The sequence below is a fragment of the Perca fluviatilis genome, chromosome 12, assembly GCF_010015445.1.
Source record: "Perca fluviatilis chromosome 12, GENO_Pfluv_1.0, whole genome shotgun sequence".
NCBI lineage: Eukaryota > Metazoa > Chordata > Actinopteri > Perciformes > Percidae > Perca > Perca fluviatilis.
The window spans coordinates 9,054,724-9,076,129 of NC_053123.1; the positions used below are offsets into that span (position 1 = coordinate 9,054,724).

Here is a 21,406-nt window from a genome sequence, read left to right on the forward strand (position 1 = left end):
ATTTTCCCCACCCTTTTGCAGAACAGTTAACACGGATGTCATTCAAGCAGTCCAAACTCCATTGTTTTAGCTATGGTAACCAAACAGAAACCATCTGTTCCTAACTATTAGAAACTACCTACATCAGTATGAAATCACTGAAGCACCTGTTTGACACTCCTTCACACAAATCTTCAATTAGCAGTCAGTGTGCAGGGTTAGGCCATGTGGCCCCATCATCAAGACAGAAGAGACTGAGTATTAATAGTGGCTATTTCTTATACTCTACAGTAATAGATGTTTATACTTTACTGTAATAGATTTTATTTTTATTTTCTTAATTTCTTATACTCTAATAGATTTTATTTTGGTTTGGTTTACATGTATTTTGTGTAATATTTACAGTATTTCAGTTTTCAGCCACAGTTTGAAAATAAGAATCAATGGAATCAATACAATTTTCATCAAATCATTTCTGATTCTGGATCCAATTCTTTGCAAGAAGGCAAATTTGACAACAAATGGCACTGGCATGAAAGCTCCGTACAGTAATAGGCTACAATGACGAGCAATGGTGCACTGATTTGCACTGAGTGCTGTATTTTGTATTTTGTCCACTGTGTAATGGTTGATTGGAAGAGCTCATACACTTGTTTGCAAGTTGTGTTGTTTGAAGGCAAAATTTGCTTTTGTTGCATATTTTAAATGTTTTGGCACGGTTAGAGCCTTTTGCAAACAAAATGTTTCATTTTGACCATGAGTGCCACTGTTTCGGCCTGTGTGTTAACTGTTTTGAAAATGTGGAGTTTGAGTTGACTGCTGTATCAAAGGAATCAAGAAAAACTGTAAGTTTGTTGCTTTCCACACGGCCAAGACCCAGGAGACGGCTACCTGATTCCAAACTCTTGTTTTACAAGCTGGACAACAGAGGCCTGTACTACGAAGCAAGATCAACATGTCCTGGATTTCTTTCAGTTATCTGGCTTCACCAAACCTAAGAACCGCGGTCTCGCATAACCTGTATTACGACGCTGGTTATCAACTAGTTAAGTCAAGTCAGGGTTTCCTAATCCAGCGGCGCGCGCGTTCACATAAGAGGCGGTGTTTGCGCACCACGACCAATCACAAACATCTACCAGAGCCGCATGTTATATATAAGAAGAGCAAATTATAATTCTACATAAATATGAAGAACACAGACTCGGTTTTACAGGGAAAACGCAATACAGTCACTGCTTCCTAAAACGGGAAGGAAAGCTGGCAAAAAAAAAAATTTGCCAATCACGCTGTAGATGCGTAAATTACTCTTATCAATATCACTTTCCCCATCAGTCAGGACGAAGATCTGACCATAATTACACTTGTGCTTTCCATAAACTGTCGTTGCTTTAGCCTATTATTTCAGTTGCAATCCTGGCAGTGGGAAGCGATCGTGAGAGCAAAAAAATATATAAAAACATAATTCAAACCGATATGCGCATTGGCGACACACGGCTCAAGAAGCCGATATGTAATTCTCTCCCATTATATATTTCATAAAAATACCCATCAGTGAATGTTAACGGGGTTGTCGGTCTCTAAATGTTTTAACTTTTATCAGCGCACCCCTCTCTCTCTCTCTATTGATTGGTCAGTAGGCGGTGCTTTTACACCGGTTTATCTCTAATCTCCAACTTAACCTGCTCCCGACCAGGTTAGGTGTTCAGCATGAGTTACCACGGCGATTGAACCCGATAACAACTAATCCACCTTCGTAGTACAGAAAATCCTGGGTTGAGCCTGAAGTTAGCTCGTTAACGCCAAATCCTGCTTCATAGTACAGGCCTCAGGTTGGTCCGTTCCGTGGTCGTGTGTCGTGCTGTTGTTTACCTTCGTAATTTCCGGATTTCCCTATCGTCTCTGCGGTAAACGTCACAACGCTTTGAACTGTGGGTAATTCCCTTTGGTGAAGTCTGCATCGATGCAGACTCACGGAAAGGGCTCAGTAAGTGTGTACTCAAACCCTCCCTTTGAAATTCCACATTGGGACAACCCTAAGCCCTTACGAATTTCGCGAGAACGCGCACCAAAGTCTGTGAGTCCGGACTTTGGGATTGGGCCAATGTTAACTTTATCTGGTACTAACAGTGATTTCAAAGTATCTGCATACAGTACATCTATCTTATGTTCTAACAAATCTCAGTGTCACACAGCAATCAAATAAGCACAGAAAATAATGCAGGGTTCTTCATTTCCTCTTAATTTCTGAGGACCATATGGATGGTATCTATCAGCAGCTCGGGGCATGCAATCAACCTGACAGAAGTGAAGATTCCTGTTTTAAAAAGCAGTGCTTTTTGCAATTAGTATGCAGAAGGAATTTTACAGTTATATATCTAAAATCCCTTAAAGTTCAGGTGAGAACTTAAGGTTCTTGTCTTAATGTAATGATCCGTTCTGTCCTTTGTAAAGTGGAGGGAAATGTTAACGACGACTGCAGGCAAAGGAAATTCACTGCCTCAGTGGCAAAGTTGGCAGCCTTGCTGTGTGCATTTGATTTTTCTTGGCTTTTGGAAAAATAACTCCAAGGCTCGGTTATAGGGGAATTCAGAAAGAGGTTGCCCATTAATGCTGAGTAGCATACATGCTGCTAGATGGTCCCCCTGTGGCCTGTTCCACTAGACACACTAGAACGGCCAGGATGGTCATTTTGACCGTTTTGAAATTTATATGTGTAATAACTTTGTTAAATAAAAAATATACAATCTTGCTGGTACCTGACATTTCCTAAAAGAGTCTCAATTCATTTAAAATTGTTTTTATATACATTACAAAAAAGGCAAAGAAAATACAATCACTTTTACTTATTTTGGCCATACACGGTATTGACCGCCCGGATTTTCACGGTTTTGTTTTTAATCTTTTGCGTGGTTGAAGATGCATCTTGGTTGCTTAGTAAAAATCATAGTCTCTGTCAGAGAAACGTAACTAGCGGTCTCGAGTAACGAGTGTGGGCATCACCGATGGGCCGAAGGCAAAGCCAGAGTCGGTAACGTAGGCTATGGCGTGGATGAACTCTGTTCTGAATCAGAAGAAAAGCACCGGGCGCTCACTCTGTGAAAGGCGCGGTAACGTAGATGGCCGGTAGCTGTCTACGTGTTCATATAACTTTATACATGCTACAACTGGCTGGAATCATTGCACACATCCTCTCCAAGGAGTGCACCAGCTGTAAAATGTCCCGGAGGAAGTTCATGCAGCAACGGCAAAAAAACAAAAAAAAAAGAATAAAGAAAAAAAAAAAAGCAACGGCCCCAGGGAAAAAAAAAAAACCAAACAACAACAAAAACCCCACAAAAACAACCAAAAAACCCCCAAAAAAACAAAAAAAAAAAAAAAAAAAATGGAGGCAACTCCGTGCCAGGTTAGGAGAGTATAAATGTTCAAATAACATACTTTTAATTGTTATTTGGATGTGAATTATGTTGAATGAACTTCCCCCAATATGTTTTGGGACATGAATGTATGAAATAATCACGGTTTAGCCTACTATGCCATGATATGATATCAAGGGCGTTGTATTATATCAACTGCCACGTGCAATTTATCTTCAGGTGAAGGTGAAACTAAAAATGTGCAAGAACTATAGACTAATACAGGCTTAAATTAACTGACAACATAAGTTATACGACTTATAGTTCTCAAGGATGCACACATGCCATCTCAACCGGGTCCTCCGATCGGAGAAAAGGGAGAAAGACGTGCTATTCTCCAACGTGCTCTCTGCAATCACTGCTGATAGATGGCTTTTTGTACATTTCTGATACTGTGACGGGAGAAATCTAACCGTGGCTGACCGCCACTTGCCAATCAACATAGACGAAACACTGCACTGTGGCAGCTGTAATCTGTCACAAGCATGTGCATTATGCATAATACAATTTGTCAGTTAATTCTAATCAAAACATTATTTCAGCCAGTTAAATACCTGCACACATTTTATTATTGCAAAACAACTTTCTCTTATTGGAGCATTTCTGGTTCATCTGTTGAAAATGTGAAAATAAGGAATAAACACGGGTTCAGCCTAGGTAAAATAAGGGTAATGTAATCTTTTTTTTAACAATTACATTTTTTAAATTGCTTCCACAGCATCCATGGTAAACAGGTTGAAGGCTTCTGATTCTTTTTCATCAGAACTTTTTTGGTTTGGCTTGTTATATATAATCGTCCAAGTAAGTGATATATGCATGCTATCTGCTTGAGTAGCCATACTTAACCATAGTAAATGCAAATTTTAAATGGATTGTTTTTTACAATACCTTAAGTTGTTAAAATTTAAAAACCTCAATTTCTTTAATCATGGTCACTAAATGTATGCATTATAATATTCAATAATAATAACAATGTTCATTTTATGATCTCAGGGATATTATATCTGATGGAACTGATGACCAGAGCTTTAGAAATAAAACACAAGTTGTAATAAACTGTAGTGTTTGCTTTAATTACCAGCAAGGTACTGGGACTGTCATATTGTTAGTGGGTAAGTTTAATCACCATTGAAAATCTGTCTCATTCTTTGAAAGTTCTATTCACTTTCACATTTTTCAAAATAAATGTGATGCATCTATCATCCCTCGCCCGCTTCCTTTCTCTGTACATCCTTTTTTGGGAACCCTGCTTCACTTTTGTTTTTCTTTATGAAATGTGCTGTATTTGGCTTGCATTGATCTTTCAGCATGGCTTCCAGGTTACTGATCACTATCATTTTTTCTGATTAAGTGTCTGCTTATCTGCATAAAGCAACCTCGCTTGCAGCATTCAATAGGGCTCTTTTTAGAAAATGCACTGTAATTATAATATTTTTATCTGACACACGCGCTGGTGTGTGTGTGTGTGTGTTTGTGTGTGTGTGTGTGTGTGTGTGTGTGTGTGTGTGTGTGTGCGCGCGCAAATGTGCAACATTCATTTGATGTAACCACGAACGTGGTGAGATACATGAGAATTATTGCTCTGTCAGGTATCATAAATGGTTTCACCAAATCAATATTATTTTTTTCCGGTTTTGAGTCGGTTTAACTGTGATTGGCACAACTGTCTAGAACTATAAGACCAGTGATATGACTGAGAATATATAATAACAATCACCAGACATCCTGATTGATATTCACTTCAGTTTGTTTTCTCCTGCCTCAGTGATAACAGTGTTCACTTGCTTTTAGGGTTAAGAGTCACAAGTGTGCACGTATGTGCCATGCAGATGCACACGCACCCCTGTTTATGAGTCAAACGAGTCTTCATGGCTGAGTTGTAATCAAACAGACGCACATACATACACACACCTGTAACTTTTAGTAAATAATCACACAAGAGTATGTACGTGCTTCTTGTCCTCCTGTGATGCTTTCCACCCCCAATATCGGTATATGTGTGCCACCGCAGGTATGTGTGTGCAACCCAGTCTCACGCCAGGTCGTGAAATAGTCACGTTATTATGATTTATTGATACGTTTACAGGTCACGATTTTGAAGTTTATTTCGTGTACACATCACGAATTTTGAACGTGTACAGGTCACAATTTTCAAACTTGCTCTGGAGGATGCAACAACGGGGAAATGAGGCGCCACACGCCGGCCACAATAAGAGCCACATAGGAGCAATGGTTAAATAACCTTCAAAAAAAGCCACAATTTTACAGGGCACATAGCCATAGTTGCCCTCCGGTACTTTATCAATTACTACACCACTGTGTAAGTGTGTTTCATGTATCTACTCATTGTGTAGCTCTCCATGTGTACTGTATTCATATGTAGAGTCGGTGAGAAACACATACATTTCATTATAAAACATGTCACCGTTTGAAACCTAATTTCATAAAGGGAATAGCATACGAAAAGCAAATCTACTCTGTTGATAAAGCACAAATCTCAGATTATGTCTTTGTTGATTTTGGTCTTTTAATGGGATTTGTTAACAGTAACGAAAACATAGAATAACACCAGCCTTATCCTCTAAGGTTGAAAATGACCTGCGTCCTCACTTTTGGCTCATTATGAAAGTTCTTGGCCTACGCTGAACAGCTAAATCTCTTCCCTCACCCCCCACCCCCTCTCAGTGCACAAACAACATTATGCATTCAGCATTCATATGGCAAGGACATATTCTGGTTATTCCACTTGTTAACAATTTAAACCTTCATTCTGTCACCTTCTCTAATCACCATAGTCACTTAACATTATCGTATCTGAACACAGAATTTTTCACAAATCTGCAGCACACAGTTTAGGTCAAACTCCAACCTTGGACATAAAGAGGACAGCTGCTGGTTTTATAGATAGAGTCAGTTTAGTACAAACCTGTACTGTTTCCTGGTGTCGAATCTTCCTGCGTTTGTCTCTCGGATTTTAGTGGCCAACACTCGTACGATGTTCACAAACAAGATGAAGTTGAGCTGAAACAAAAGAACAGAGATGGAAAGCTCTTAATTTATGCAGAACATGTACGTGATATTGGTTCTTGTTGCTATAAATAATATATTTTGGAAAATAAAAGTTCATTTTTAGTTGTTAATGATTGGCTTTTAAGAAACTATTATATGTACATTTGTCACAATATTAACAAGTAGAATGGAACAAGTTAAATTTTGAGAACGATTGTGGTGGTCTGTAGAGTCAACAGATTTTTTCATAACCAAAACCAAGTTTTTATATGCCAAGTTTTGGGGTTTCTACTCTGAGACTTTAATGAGGCTGAGGCAAAGTGCAAATTAAAGCTTACATTTTCTACAGCCTGGGGCTATATCATCCTTTCAATCCTATCTTGCAGCTGCATACATTTCTCATGAATAAAAATAAGTTGTCTATTCGTTATCTCTTTCATCTATCCTTCATTATTATCATAAATAAATCAAAAGAAAAAATGACTTGACTAGAGTGAGTATGTTTGACAGTATCAAGGAGGAAATGCTTCTCTTATAATTAGTATGCATCTTCATGAGAAAGTTCTGTCTGACCCTGAAAACCCAGAAATATGTGTAAAGTGAACCCACACACAATGCCATATTATTACTTTTCCAAACAATATTGGTCATTAAGGACTGTGATGACTATTAATGCCGTCTAATCACGTCTTTGTAAATAAGATAAACTCAAACCGTGCGTTTGGCACACAGAGATTATGAGATGTCTGTTCCAATTTCTGTAACTATAACCGTATGTGACAGGTGTTTGGCATATCATTTACCGCAATGTGAATCCATTTTAAAATTCCCGGTGGATGAGTTTCTTTTGAGTGATGGTAAACTGATGATGTAAACATGTAGCTGTATATCAATTGCAAATTCTTTTTTTTTTTTAAACAAGGTTTATTTATTAATTTTCCAGTTACGAACAATCATGTTCAAATCTATGAGTCCTGTGATTGCTGCATAAACTATGCAGCAATCACAGGACTCATAGATTTGAACATGATCCCTCCCACCTTCCCACCTTCCCACCCGTCCCACCCCCAGGTAGCAGGCAGTCAAGAGCAATATGAATTACCAAGGGTTACACACATCAACAATATAAAAAAAAGAAAAATAACAAAGAATTGAGAGAAAAAAATAATATATATATATATATATATATATATATATATATATAAACACATATATACATACATACATACATACATACATACATTCATACATACATACATACATACATACATACATGCATGCATACATGCATATGTACAAATAAATAAATAAATGAAGAAAAAAAAATTAAAAATCAAGTTAACTGCAGTAAGAACGCATGGTGTAACGGATCTTTTCCACTCTCAGTGATTGCAAAACCTCCCGAGCCCAGTGCGCAAAGGCAGGGGGAGAAGCCTCCTTCCACTTGAACAATATTAGTCTTCTGGCTAGCAGAGTGGAGTAGGCCAAAAGGGGGGGGGGGGGGGCTTCAAAGCGCCCACCCCCCCCACCACCCAAAAAAAGGGCAACAAAAGGGAAGAAAGAAGGGCACGCCCGTGCAACACAGTAGATAAAATAAGTAAATAAGTCCTTTAAAGTAACTAATCCCTTGAGTCTCCAAATTCCGAAAGTTCCATCGGTGAGGGATGTAGGGAAAGCCTGATTTTTTTATTTTTTTTTTTGCAATGGGGGTTCTAAGTGGGAGGTTTCTACACTTGAGCGCCTTCCTAAATTGATTCCAAATTTTGACAGATCCACGAATGATTGGATTGATGGGGAATTTTGGCAAAGGATGAGCCCAAGGAAGTGCTGAGCAAAGGATGGAATGAAGAGAAATAAGGGAGACAGACGATGCTTCCAGGGCTAGCCAACATGGAGTTTCAGTGTCTGCAGGCTTGGACTGCCAGGCGGACAGAGAACGTATGTTGCAGGACCAATAATATTGCTGGAAGTTTTGGTAGGGCTAGACCGCCCTCTGAGCGGGGTCTCTGAAGAATGGTTTTACGAATCCGAGGCGGCTTAACCACGTTTATGCGGCCTGCGAGAGATAAGGGGAGCCCAGACCAGCGCTCCAGATCTAATTTGGTTCAACCCAGAAGAGGTTGGAAATTGCATCTAAAAAGATCAGCATATTGCCATGTTACAACTACGCCAAGATAAGTGAACTTTTGTAGGTGAGACCTTAAATGGAAGAGAGTCCAGCGAGCATTGCTCTGATGCAGCGTTGATCGGGAGTAGTTCGTTTTGTGAATATTAAGTTTAAATCCAGAGAACAAGCCGAAATCTTTTAATAATTTTAAGATCTTGGGGATGCAGCTCATCGGGTCAGATACCAGGATAAGCAGGTCGTCTGCAAAGAGCAAAACTTTGTGTTCCTTGTCTTCTCTTTCTGCTCTCAGTGAAGGCGGTCGCTTTCTCTCCCTCTCCCTCCCAGGCCTACCCTGCTTGCCATCTTGTCTCGTGTTGTCTGCTGTTAACTTTTTAGAGACTCTCCCTGCAAGGCTCAGGCTCTACAAAACCCAAATTATGGAACTGATTAACTGGTCTCTCAGCACAATTGACACTGTATTCTCGAGGAGGAGCACTGGTACGGGTGAGCCAGCATGTCCTGACGGAATGTTTTCTGCGGGGTATACGATGGACGGCTGGGAGAAATGGCGTGTCGTGTGTCTCTCTGCTCTCTCCGTGGAGGACGTTGAGGATCTCTACCTATTCGGAACTATGATAACTGCTGATTGGAGGATGCTTCGCCCTGGTTTATCGAGAAATTAAAAAGACTCTGGTAGCTGTCCAAAGCCCAAGGAAGCTGCCTGGCCTGACTGAAGCTGTTGGAAAAGCGATCAGTTTGCAAACTGGGATTATCAGTGTGCAAACTGGGACTATTAATCGCGTGATGGAATACAACATGGTAATGATCCGCGGCTTGGATACCATCATGCAGAAGGTCACTGAATTGGAAAGAAAAATTTACCAGTTGAACGGATGAACAATAGAATGTCTGTTAAATTAGAGCAGCCATTCGTTACACCAAACAAATGTAATCTTTCGGCCCCCTTATCTTGAACGGCCTTGCCAAGGCCGTTTCTTGAAACAAACAGTCACCCTGTTGGGGCTCTGCAAGCGAGACGCTCTTGTTCCTCCCCCGTCTTCCCCAGTGCCTGCTGATTTTCGTATCGGTTCTGGACTGTTCAGGGGTGTCACCACGGCAACGTGCTGTGTTATCGCTGTGACATTCTGCGGACTGAGACACTAGTGGGCTGCCGGGCTGTGCGTTTCTCAGCAGGCCAAATCCCCACCCTCCCCCATGCCCTATACCCCCAATCCCACGCCTTTGCCGCGAAATGTGCAACTGTACATTTATGTTATGTTGTATTGTGTTATGTTATGTGCAGCAGTGCAAATGTACTGTGGTGTTTTTTCCTGTTCCCACACTGTTCTTATCTTTATGAGGATAGTCTGAGAGCCGCTTTTTTGTTTCCCTTTCCTCTCCTCATGTCATGCTGTATCTGTTGCGAGAGTTAGGAGAGAGTTGAGATGGCACCGCATATGGCGACTCGGTGTGTTTGTGCATGTTGCTTTAATGCTTTAATGTGACTTGCACCTACGATGCCACGACACATCCCTTGTGTGTGTAAACATACTTGGCAATAAAGATTTTCTGATTCTGATTCTGATTGTCTCAATGTATACCACGAATGCTATTGTCCCTGCGCAAGGCTATGGCAAGGGGCTCTATTGCTATTACAAAGAGTAGAGGGCTTATAGGGCACTCCTGCCCAGTACCCCTGCGCAGCTGGAAGGGAGGTGAAATGGTGTCGTTTGTTCGAATTGAGGCCGTTGGAGAGGAATACAATAATTTGACCCAGGAAATGAAATTATCACCGAAACCAAATTTGTGCAGTGTATAGAAGAGGTAATCCCATTCAACGCAATCAAAGGCCTTTTCAGCGTAAAATGAGACCACCACCTCTGGGACATATGAGGGCTTCGGAATATAAAATATTGAAAAGATGACGGAGGTTAAAAAATGAATGCCTGTTTTTAACAAATCCAGCATGGTCTGGAGAAATTATATCAGGGAGGATGGTCTCCAAGCGGTGGGCAAGGTCCTTAGCCAGTATCTTTACGTCAGTGTTGAGGAGCGAGATTGGCCGATACGATGAACAGTCGAGGGGATCTTTACCCTTCTTAAGTATAATTGAAATTGAAGCTTCACATAAAGATGGAGGAAGAGAGTGAGCACAAAATGCCTCGCCGAACATTTCAGCCAGAAGCGGTGAGAGAAGATTTGAGAATGCCCTATAAAATTCCACTGGAAAGCCATCAGGCCCCGGTGACTTCCCCGTCTGCATTGCTCCGACAGCTCTTGTTATCTCAATTTCGGAAACCGGCTCCTCAAATCTGTCTCTAACATTTTCGTCGATGGAGGGAATCTCCAAGTTCTCAAAGAATCTTTCCATGGGTGTCCGATCTTCAAGGGAGTCAGAAGAATAGAGTTTCGAATAGAAGTTACGGAATGTGTCATTTATTTTGTCGTAATCCGTAGTAGTGTACCTGAGGGAGTGCGAATTTCTGTAATGTTTTGGCGGACTGCTGCTTGGCATAGCTAATGCGCCAGAATCTTGCCCGATTTCTCTCTTTGTTCGTAGAACTTAGAACGTGACTGCAGGAGGAGGCGTTCTGCATGTCCAGTTGACAGTGTTTCGAATTGTGTTTGTAATGAAAGACGTTGTTTGTGGAGCTCAGGTGATGGGGATGAAGCATAGGTCCTATCAATTTCCAATATTTCATCCTTTAAGTTTTTGCAATTTACGTTTCCGGGTGAAGGCAGAGTACGATATAATTTGACCCCTCATAAAGGCTTTTAATGTCTCCCATAAAGTTGCAATAGATACATCCGGAGTCCGGTTTATTTCTAGGAAGGAAACAATATGGTTGGACATGAAGTCGAGAAAGGATTCGTCGGAAAGTAACTTGAATTGAAGCGCCACTGTCGACTGGATAGAGGCTGATTTGGTAAAGCTAGTTCAAGAGTTAATGGGGCATGATCTGAAATTACAATAGCCTGGTAGCTACAGCTTCGAACTGAGGAGAGTAATTTGTTGTCAAGTAAAAAGTAATTGATCCGCGAAAAAGTCTTATGGACTTGAGAAAAAAAGAGTAGTTACGGCTTGTGGGGTTTAGAAAGCACCAGATATCGGATGCACCATAGGAGCTTAAGAAACTGTTAAAAATGGAAGAACATTTAGAAAGTGGAGCAGGTTTTGGAGAGCTGCGATCGAGAGTAGTGGGTAGAACGCAGTTGAGATCCCCTCCCAGGACCAGACTATGTGTGTTGATGTCAGGTAAGCGTGACAGAAAGTCCTTGAAGAATTGTACGTCGTCCAAATTCGGCGTATAGACATTGGCTAAAATTACCAGACAGTGGTACAACCGGCCAGTAACTATTATGTAACGACCTTTTGAATCTGCATCCACCTTAGAGACCGAAAAAGGAATTTTTTTTATTAATGAGGATGGCAGCCCCTCTGGATTTAAATTGAAATTTTGAATGGAATAGATGACCCACCCAACCACAGCGAAGTCTGGCCTGGTCACGAAGGTGTGTTTCCTGGAGGAATGTGATCTGAGTGTTGACCTGTTTGAGGTGGGTGAGAACCCTCTTCCTTTTAATGGGGAAGTTAAGGCCATTTAAGTTCCAGCTGGTGAAGTGGATTGACCTACTCAGCCCACCCGCCATTCCAGAAGGAGGTGGCATTACGAGTTGCAGCAGGGAATAAAATGGTAGAAACGTCCAATGGCAAGGTTGGAGAGAGAGATTCCATCAGTGAGAGACAAGTCGACCGTCAGTAGATCAGAAAATGGGAACAATATAACAAGAGTAAAAAAAAATAAGAGTAAAAAGATGAGTAAGAAAAATGAATAGGTTACACCATACAGTAACAACCTTAACCTGCCAGACACCCCCCCCTTGATTCCCCTCCAGCCCCCGCATCCAACCCCAAAGGGGGCATGCATACGCTACTACGTACATGTTAACATTCAAAAACCCACAATGGAGTCCTGCCAAAAGGTGCAGCTGAGATACAAATAGCATGTTGGCACTCTGGTATTAACACACAAGGGCACTTATAATTAACTAAGGCAGCAATGATTTATGTGACCATAGCCAGCTGGTATGAAGTGCAGTTTATAACAATTGTGCCTTCTCACTTAACCTTTATAGAAAACCGTACAAACCCTCTCACAACAATATTACGAAATTCAAAAGCAGCATTGAACAGAGATGAACAAAAACAAAGGTCAGGTTGATCATTACTAAACTGTAAATATAACCAGTTCCGAGCCCCATATATAGAAGCTATTCTACTGAAATATGCCCTTGTCTGTGAAGTTAGCTCTAGCCCAGAAATAATAACTTAGGGCCCTGAGTCTGTTAAATTGAAACCCACTACTACATGGTACAAAACAGGCTACTGCTGGACAAATTATGAATAATATTGCTAAGGAAGCCTGAAGTGGGGGCCCCTTCATGTAGAGCAGCCCGTTAAGAAAAATAATAGTAACCTAAAAGAATACTCAAAGGTGATGTGGAGTGTCTTCATAATAGTCTTTTCCCGTCTGTTTAAAGTATGTGGAGACTGGAGTCCCGACAGGGAGCTGCGCGTGCACTCAGCTGAGTGTAATAAAAAAACAACTTGCTCCGTGTCCGGTCAAAAATACGACAGTCCAAACCCTGTGTAGGCATTTCTGAGCACAAGATGAAGTTTACAGAGTAAACACCCATTTCCATCGTGGTGTTATGGCAGCATTCTGACTGTTAGTAAAAGAAAGATAATGTAACGTAGAGGAGGTCTGGCATCTTGCAGTTAGCATTACGTTAACATTAGCTAGTGACAAATCAACCAAAACAAACATGGCAGTTAACATTAATGGCTTAAAACGCTAGCCATGTCGGTGTTGTAAGGATACTTCACCATAAGCAAAGGCAGAAGCGGGTTGTTAGACCTGGGGCCTGTTTCACAAAACCAAGATAAGGGATTAAGCCAGGATTTCCCAGTTATCCTGGATGAATTAAGCCTTGATTCGGTTTCACGAAAGCGGAGGCACATAAATCACCATGGAGATTTATTCTGTGCAGCTAGCCTGCTCCTGACCAGGCTAACAGCCAGGATTTATTTAATCCTGGAGCCTTTCCTGATCACCCAACAGTGGTTTTACCCTATTGTTATCAGCCTGGATTAAAGTACAACAGGTGCATATTGCTGTTTTATTTAAGTACTGTTATTGTGACCATTATTTTTTTATTTATAATTATTCATGTGACAGTCATTGTTACTGTTATATTGCTGCATGAAGACTGCTGTTCATATTGTTGTTAGAAGTTTGATGAATATATTATGGTAGTTGTTGAGATAATTATAAAAGGCTGATAACATTTCAAATGTGTTTTTAAATGAAGTCTGTTACTAAGGGCAATACATACAATGCTGTGCATTTCTATAGTTGACCAATGCCCTTGAATTATTTTAGTTGATTAATTAATTGATTAATTTTTTTTTAATTCTTTAACAATAAGGATCATGTTTGTTCCACTTCCATGTGCATTGTATTTGGCATTCTTAGCACACAATTTATGTTGTCCAGTAAACTGGGACTATAATTTGGGAGGATTGTACAATTTAAGAACATATCCTAATTGTACAATCCTCCCAAATGATAGTCTTAGTTCACTGGACCAATAACTATCTAGTGATGTAGGCTACTGTACATTCATGTAACAACAGGGAGAGGACACCTCAATGGTTTTTGACCTTATATTTGGGGGGAAATAACTGATGAATATCACTCTGTTCCATTCATGTTTACAGTGTGCATGGAATTTATCACTTAATTATCTTCATAGCTTCTAGAATTTAGAGTCCAATTTCTTCAGTGTCTTTATTTTCTATGTCTATATACGAGGGAGCAAGGCATATAATATGTAGAGAAGGAAACTCGACCTCTATAAAAAATTAAACGCGAGAAAAAGCGTGGCAGATAATAGCGGACCGACTGAATGATAGTCTAAAAATATATATAATTGTACACTTTGCATTAAAAGCGAGCAGTGGAAGTTAATATGACTTAGGAAATTTATATTTTAGCCCATGAGAGAGAGGGAGGAACAGAGTGAAAGAGATATTTACATATCATATTCTGGCATTGTAGAAAATTGATCTTCATTGTACATTTCCTGAGTAACATTATCTTCTGCTTACTTTTAAGGCAAAGAGTACAACTGTTAATTTGTGAAAATGATTAGTAGCCTAATCCTTGAATGGAATGATTATGACGGTTTCAGTTCAGAGCAGTGGTCAGTTATTGTATATATTTAGGCTACAATTACGCATTCAGTCGGTCCGTGATCGTCTGCCTCGCTTCCTCGCTGTTTCATTACAGCGGCCGTGTTTCTTTTCTTTTTATACAAATACTGTGTTTCACGTCGTCATACTTCCACAAGAAGCTGCTGCTCACTCTGTATAAAGTATGTACAATGCGTATTCTCCATTTTGGCATCAGTAAATCTGTGATCGACCTCGCGGTCTTTTGAGGAAAGCCGTGGACGCGCATCTATCTGAATTACTTCAGCCTGGCTCGAACTAGTCGCTCCTCCTCAGCCTGGCTTGGCCTTCGTGAAACGCACCAAGCCAGGATGCACAGATTAGACTAGGTCAAGCCTCGCTTTATCAATTATCCTGGATTTATATATTCTGCTTTTGTGAAACAGGCCCCTGGATTTTACAGCGGACAAAAGCTGTGGCTTCTTCGGGGGTGTTGAATACAGACTGGGTGCCGTTATGGGTGATCCTGAATCGCGCTGGGAACAGCAGGCCATATTTCACCTCTGGGCGGTCCCGAAGCAGTTTCTTGACCTCGTCAATTGCTGATCTCTTCTTGGCCACCGCCGCCGTGTAGTCCGGGAAAAGCATACATTTTTGCCCGTTGTATCACCAGGTTTGGGGCGCTGTTGCAGCTGTAAGACATCCTTGAGCAGGTTGGCTATGAAGTCGGTTGGGCAAGTTCCCTCTATGCCCTCGCTCAGGCCAATGATCCTCAAGTTATTTCTCCGGGACCTCCCCTCCAAATCCTCACACTTCTCAGTTAGGGAGGTCACCTGATTGGTGAGGATCTGTAGCTTGTTCTCCAGGTATGTAGTCACATCTGCCCAGTGATTTGTTCCTGTTTCCAGCTCTGTGACGCGGTTAGCCAAGGCTCCGGCCTCGGCTCTCGCTGCTGCTGCTATGTTGCCATGAATCTCCGTCCGTGCCAATGCAATTTCGGCCCTCAAAGATGTTGTTAGGGTGTCTATTTTAGCGTCCACAGAGGTGCAAATGTCATTTTTGAGAGTTAGCTTGATCCGCGCTAGCTCCCTTAGCACGAGGATGAGTAGGCATGCTGACTCTACAAAAGGGACACTTCAGAATGTCAAAAAGTACCGCCAGAACAGTTATTTGTAACCCATCAAGTGGGATTTTTGGAACAGTTGGCAGGGAGCTCCAAAATCTTCCGTGTTACCCACGCATCGCCGCACCGGAAGTCTCGCAAATTCATGTTTTGCAATAAATCACACGCCATTTTCTTTTGAAGATCTTGTCAACAAACTGCACTGCAAAATGTCAATTTATTGTAGGCCCACACACACAACAATCAAAAAAACACTTTGGGTATATTATAGATACTATGGTATTGATGCACAATCAAACTGTATATCAAATAAACTATTTAGTATAAACCTATTATTACCTCTTTTATATATATATATATATATATATATTTATATATATATATATATATATATATATATATATATATATAGCATTTATAAGAAATAAAATACTCAATATATAATTATTAACTTTCCGTTTCGTATCATCCAGCGGATTGCTCCGAGCTCTGTGCACTGACGGCACAGAGGGAAAGCAAACACCGTTCATCTACACCTACTGCCACATAAAGATGACACAGAGCTGGATGCAAATCGGCAAAGTATACTTTGTATAAACAAGCTTTTCAACTACTACAGCCTGTTTTCCCTAAAATGTGATTGTTGGTAAATGTTTCAGTTAAGAGTTAATAATTACGGAGCCCCGGAGGTGACATGGAGGAAAAAAAAAGAAAAAAAAATACATGTACTGGTGGCAAACACTAACTCGAGATCTCGACTTTCAAAGTCGAGATCTCGAGTTAGTGTTTGCCACCAGTACATGTTTTTTTTTCCTTCGTTTTTTTTTTTTTTTTCCTCCATGTCACCTCCGGGGCTCCGTAAATAATAGACCGGGACTGAAATCAGCAAAGTATCCTTTCAAGTCACATATTTTTGGCTTTACAATACTGTTAAAATCAAATGCCATTTTCTACCAACAAAAATTCTAACTTTTTGAGTATAGTATAAGTATAGATTCAATGACAGAACATCTTATGGTTTATGAAGACTGAGCTATATGTGAGCTGTGAATATATTTATTTATTGTCAAAATTATATGTAAAGTTTCATATGATTATATGAAACTTTACATATATAATTATATGAATAATTATATTCTACCGCTGTGTTGCACAGTTCCATTTTAAGGTCTATGTACAGAAACTGCCCCAATTAAATGCTAATGCCATTTAAATACCATGCTGTATGTACGTACAACATAAAAACAAGAGTCTAAAGTTACGCTAGCGGCTCTGTGAGGCTGTAAACAACGGGCCTTGGGCTAAATTTTAATGCCAGCATGCTAACATGGTACCAGCTGGGGGCACGATAGACAAAGCACTAGTCTATTGGCGCTTTTCCATTACATGGTACCTGCTCCACTCGCCTCGACTCTACTCGCCTTTTTTGGTTTTCCATTACGAAAAAAAGTACCTTGTACCTGCTAACAGATACTTTTTTTAGTACCTCCTCAGTCGAGGTTCCAAGCGAGCTGAGGCGAGTCGAAAAGGTGACGTGAAAACCTGCAGGCTGCTGACTGGTCGGAAAGAATCGTCACTGATCACTGCATTGCTAGCGAGAGACGGCATTTTTAAGCCAACAGTGTTTTTTTGCTGCCGGAGGCTCCACGCACAGCTTTCTCCGTAGCATACAAGTGGCCTGATGTTTATACTTGTGCGCTGGTGTGTGCATGTGTGATGTATGTGTGTGGGGAGCTGGTGAGCGAGGGAGAAGTGAGAGAGTGACGGCAATTATCTCCGCAGCGAGTAGCGACTCTAGAGTCATATATATGTGAGAGAAACAAAGTGTCTCCCCTGTTCTTTCTGACCACGGTGGGAAATCTGAGCAGTAAACGTTAACTATCTCTTTGATATCATGTTGTTTACGGAGACGGAGAACAAGGAAATGAGTCGGGGAAAAGCTACGCTACTAAGCCACGCCCACGGCAGTCGCTATGACGACCAGCCACGCTGAGGCGGTACTAAAATCTGCAATGGAAAACGGACGCACAGCGCGTCGAGGCGAGTAGAGTCGAGGCGAGTCGAGCAGGTACCATGTAATGGAAAAACGCCATATCTTACCGGTGTGAAGGCATAAAAACATTCAGAAAAGTAAAACTGATTCATAGGTGGCTTTTCCTTTGATTTGTTTTTCTTTGTTTAGTTTGTTGTTGAAACATGCTAACAGCACAGTCCAGAAAAGATATTAGTCTTATAGTCTTAATGAAGTTTTGTTAGTTATAACCTTTTTTTTATATCTTTTGATGACTACACTTTCTAAATATAACTAGTGCCACAAGATCTGCTGGACAGATAACTTGGCAAAAACTCCTTAAAAGTGAAATCCTTTGCATATTTTACATTCTTATACAAAGGTTTACAAACAAGAATCACCAAAGTAATGGTGGTTTGTCTACTTCTGCCTAGCCCGGATTGTATCCAGATGTCTATATGGGAAGCTAACCTCACAAAAGTTTATCACAATTCAAACTGAGGGAGAAATGAATGTCTTAACCAAATTTCATACCAATCAACCCAAAGTTCAATAGGATTCATCCTCTGGGGGCATTGGATGTCTGTACAACATGTCATGGCAGTCAATCCAATATTTGTTGAGATATTTCAGTCTTTACCAAACCGACTGAATGACCGTTTGTTAGAGCCAGGTTTTATAGAGCCAGGGTGCTAACGTGTTTAAAAACTAGAGATGTTCCAATACCAATTTTCCTGATCTTGGGCATCTCTGTATCGGCTGATACTGACTACAGATGTGATACAACTGTGTTTAAAAAAAATAATTTATATATATATATATATATATATATATATATATATATAATTATTGTTGCCCGAAAAAGCAACGTGGCACCTCCCTCTCCATTCCATGGGCCCACCACCTGTGGGAGGAACCGCTGGGGGCGAGTGCGCTGCCACACGGGTGGCAGTGAAGGTCTGGGGACGTGGAATGTCACCTCTCTGTGGGGGAAGGAGCCGGAACTGCGGGAGGTGGAGCGCTACCAATTAAATCTGGTGGGGCTTACCTCTACGCACAGTCTCGGTTCTGGAACCATACTCCTGGATAGGGGTTGGACTCTTTTCTTCTCCAGAGTTGCCCAGTGTGTGAGGATACTCACAAGTCCCCGGCTGAGCGCCGCTACGTTGGAGTTCACCCCAGTGGACGAGAGGGTCGCCTCCCTACACCTTCGGGTTGTGGGTGGGGAAAACTCTGACTGTTGTTTGTGCATATGCACCAAACAAAAGCTCATAGTATTCGGCCTTATTGGAGACCTTGAATGGAGTCCTGCATGGGGCTCCAGTGGGGGACTCCATAGTTCTGCTGGGGGACTTCAACGCGCACGTGAGCAATGATGGAGACCCATGGAGAGGCGTGATTCGGAGGAATGGCCTCCCTGATCTAAATCCGAGTGGTTGTTTGTTGTTGGACTTTTGTGCTAGTCATGGATTGTCTATAACAAACACCATGTTCGAACATAGGTATGCTCATAAGTGTACTTGGTACCAGTGCACCCTAGGCCAAAGGTCAGTGATCGATTTTATAATCGTTTTATCTGATCTGAGGTTTCACTCGGGTGAAGAGAGAGGTGGAGCTGTCAACCGATCACCATCTGGTGGTGAGTTGGGTCAGGGGGTGGGAGAAGACTCTGGACAGACCTGGTAAGCCCAAACAGGTAGTGCGGGTAAATTGGGAACGTCTGGAGGAGGCCCCTGTCCGACAGACTTTCAACTCACACCTCCAGCGGAGCTTTTCGTGCATCCCTGTGGAGGCTGGGGGCATTGAATCCAAGTGGACAATGTTCAAAGTTTCCATTGCAGAAGCTGCGGCGAGGAGCTGTGGTTTTAGGGTCTTAGGTGCCTCAAGGGGCGGTAACCCACGAACACCGTGGTGGATACCAGTGGTCAGGGAAGCCGTCCGACTGAAGAAGGAGTCTTTCTGGGATATGTTATCCCAGAGGACTCCAGAGGCAGTTGCAGGGTACCGAAGGGCCCAAAGAGCTGCGGCCTCTGCCGTGAAAGAGGCAAAGCAACGGGTGTGGGAGAAGTTCGGAGAAGACATGGAGAAGGACTTTCAGTCGGCACCAAGGTGTTTCTGGAAAACCGTTCGCCACCTCAGGAGGGGGAAGCGGGGAACCATCCAAGCTGTGAACAGTAAGGATGGGACACTGTTGACCTCAACTGAGGAGGTAATAGGGCAGTGGAAGGAGCACTTTGAGGAACTCCTAAATCCAACTAATACGCCCTCTACTGTATGTCAGAGGCAGAGCTGGAGGATGATGGGTGATTGTTGTCAATTTCCCTGGTGGAAGTCACTGAGGTAGTCAAACAACTCCACAGTGGCAAAGCCCCTGGGATTGATGAGATCCGTCCAGAAATGCTGAAAGCTATGGGTGTGGAGGGGCTGTCTTGGTTGACACGCCTCTTCAACATTGCAAAAAGGGGGACCAGAGGGTGTGTGCCAATTACAGGGGTATCACACTTCTCAGCCTCCCTGGTAAAGTCTACTCCAAGGTGCTGGAAAGGAGGGTTTGGCTGATAGTCGAACCTCAGGTTGAAGAGGAACTATGTGGATTCCGTCGTGGTCGTGGAACAACAGACCAGCTCTTCACTCTCGCAAGGATCCTGGAGGGAGCCTGGGAGTATGCCCAACTGGTCTACATGTGTTTTGTGGATCTGGAAAAGGCGTATGACCGGGTCCCCCAGGAGATACTGTGGGAGGTGCTGCGGGAGTATGGGGTGAGGGGGTCCCTTCTCAGGGCCATCCAATCTCTGTATGACCAAAGCGAGAGCTGTGTCCAGGTTCTCGGCAGTAAGTCGGACTCGTTTCAGGTGAGGGTTGGCCTCCGCCAGGGCTGCGCTTTGTCACCAATCCTGTTTGTAATATTTATGGACAGGATATCGAGGCGTAGTCGGGGTGGGGAGGGGTTGCAGTTCGGTGGGCTGGGGTTCTCATCGCTGCTCTTTGCAGATGATGTGGTCCTGATGGCATCATCAGCCAGCGACCTTCAGCACTCACTGGATCGGTTCGCAGCTGAGTGTGAAGCGGCTGGGATGAGGATCAGCACCTCTAAATCTGAGGCCATGGTTCTCAGCAGGAAACCGATGGAGTGCCTACTTCAGGTAGGGAATGAGTCCTTACCCCAAGTGAAGGAGTTCAAATACCTTGGGGTCTTGTTCGTGAGTGAGGGGACAATGGAGCGGGAGATTGGTAGGAGAATCGGCGCATTCAATTTATCGCACTGTTGTGATGAAAAGAGAATTAAGCCAGAAGGCAAAGCTCTCGATCTACCGGTCAATTTTAGTTCCTACCCTCACCTATGGTCATGAAGGCTGGGTCATGACCGAAAGAACGAGATCAAGGGTACAAGCGGCCGAAATGGGTTTCCTCAGGAGGGTGGCTGGCGTCTCCCTTAGAGACAGGGTGAGAAGCTCAATCATCCGTGAGGAGCTCGAAGTAGAACCGCTACTCCTTTGCGTTGAAAGGAGCCAGTTGAGGTGGTTTGGGC

The 21,406-nt window shown here is 42.2% G+C and overlaps 1 protein-coding gene across 1 annotated transcript in view; it reads right to left on the minus strand.

Moving 5' to 3' along the window:
* pth2ra (parathyroid hormone 2 receptor a) overlaps window positions 1-21,406 on the minus strand; it is an 88,416-nt gene that overhangs the window by 20,812 nt on the left and 46,198 nt on the right. The window contains exon 10 of the mRNA XM_039817136.1: window positions 6,319-6,413. Coding sequence (XP_039673070.1) covers window positions 6,319-6,413 — 95 coding nt within the window. The remainder of the gene's footprint in view (window positions 1-6,318; window positions 6,414-21,406) is intronic.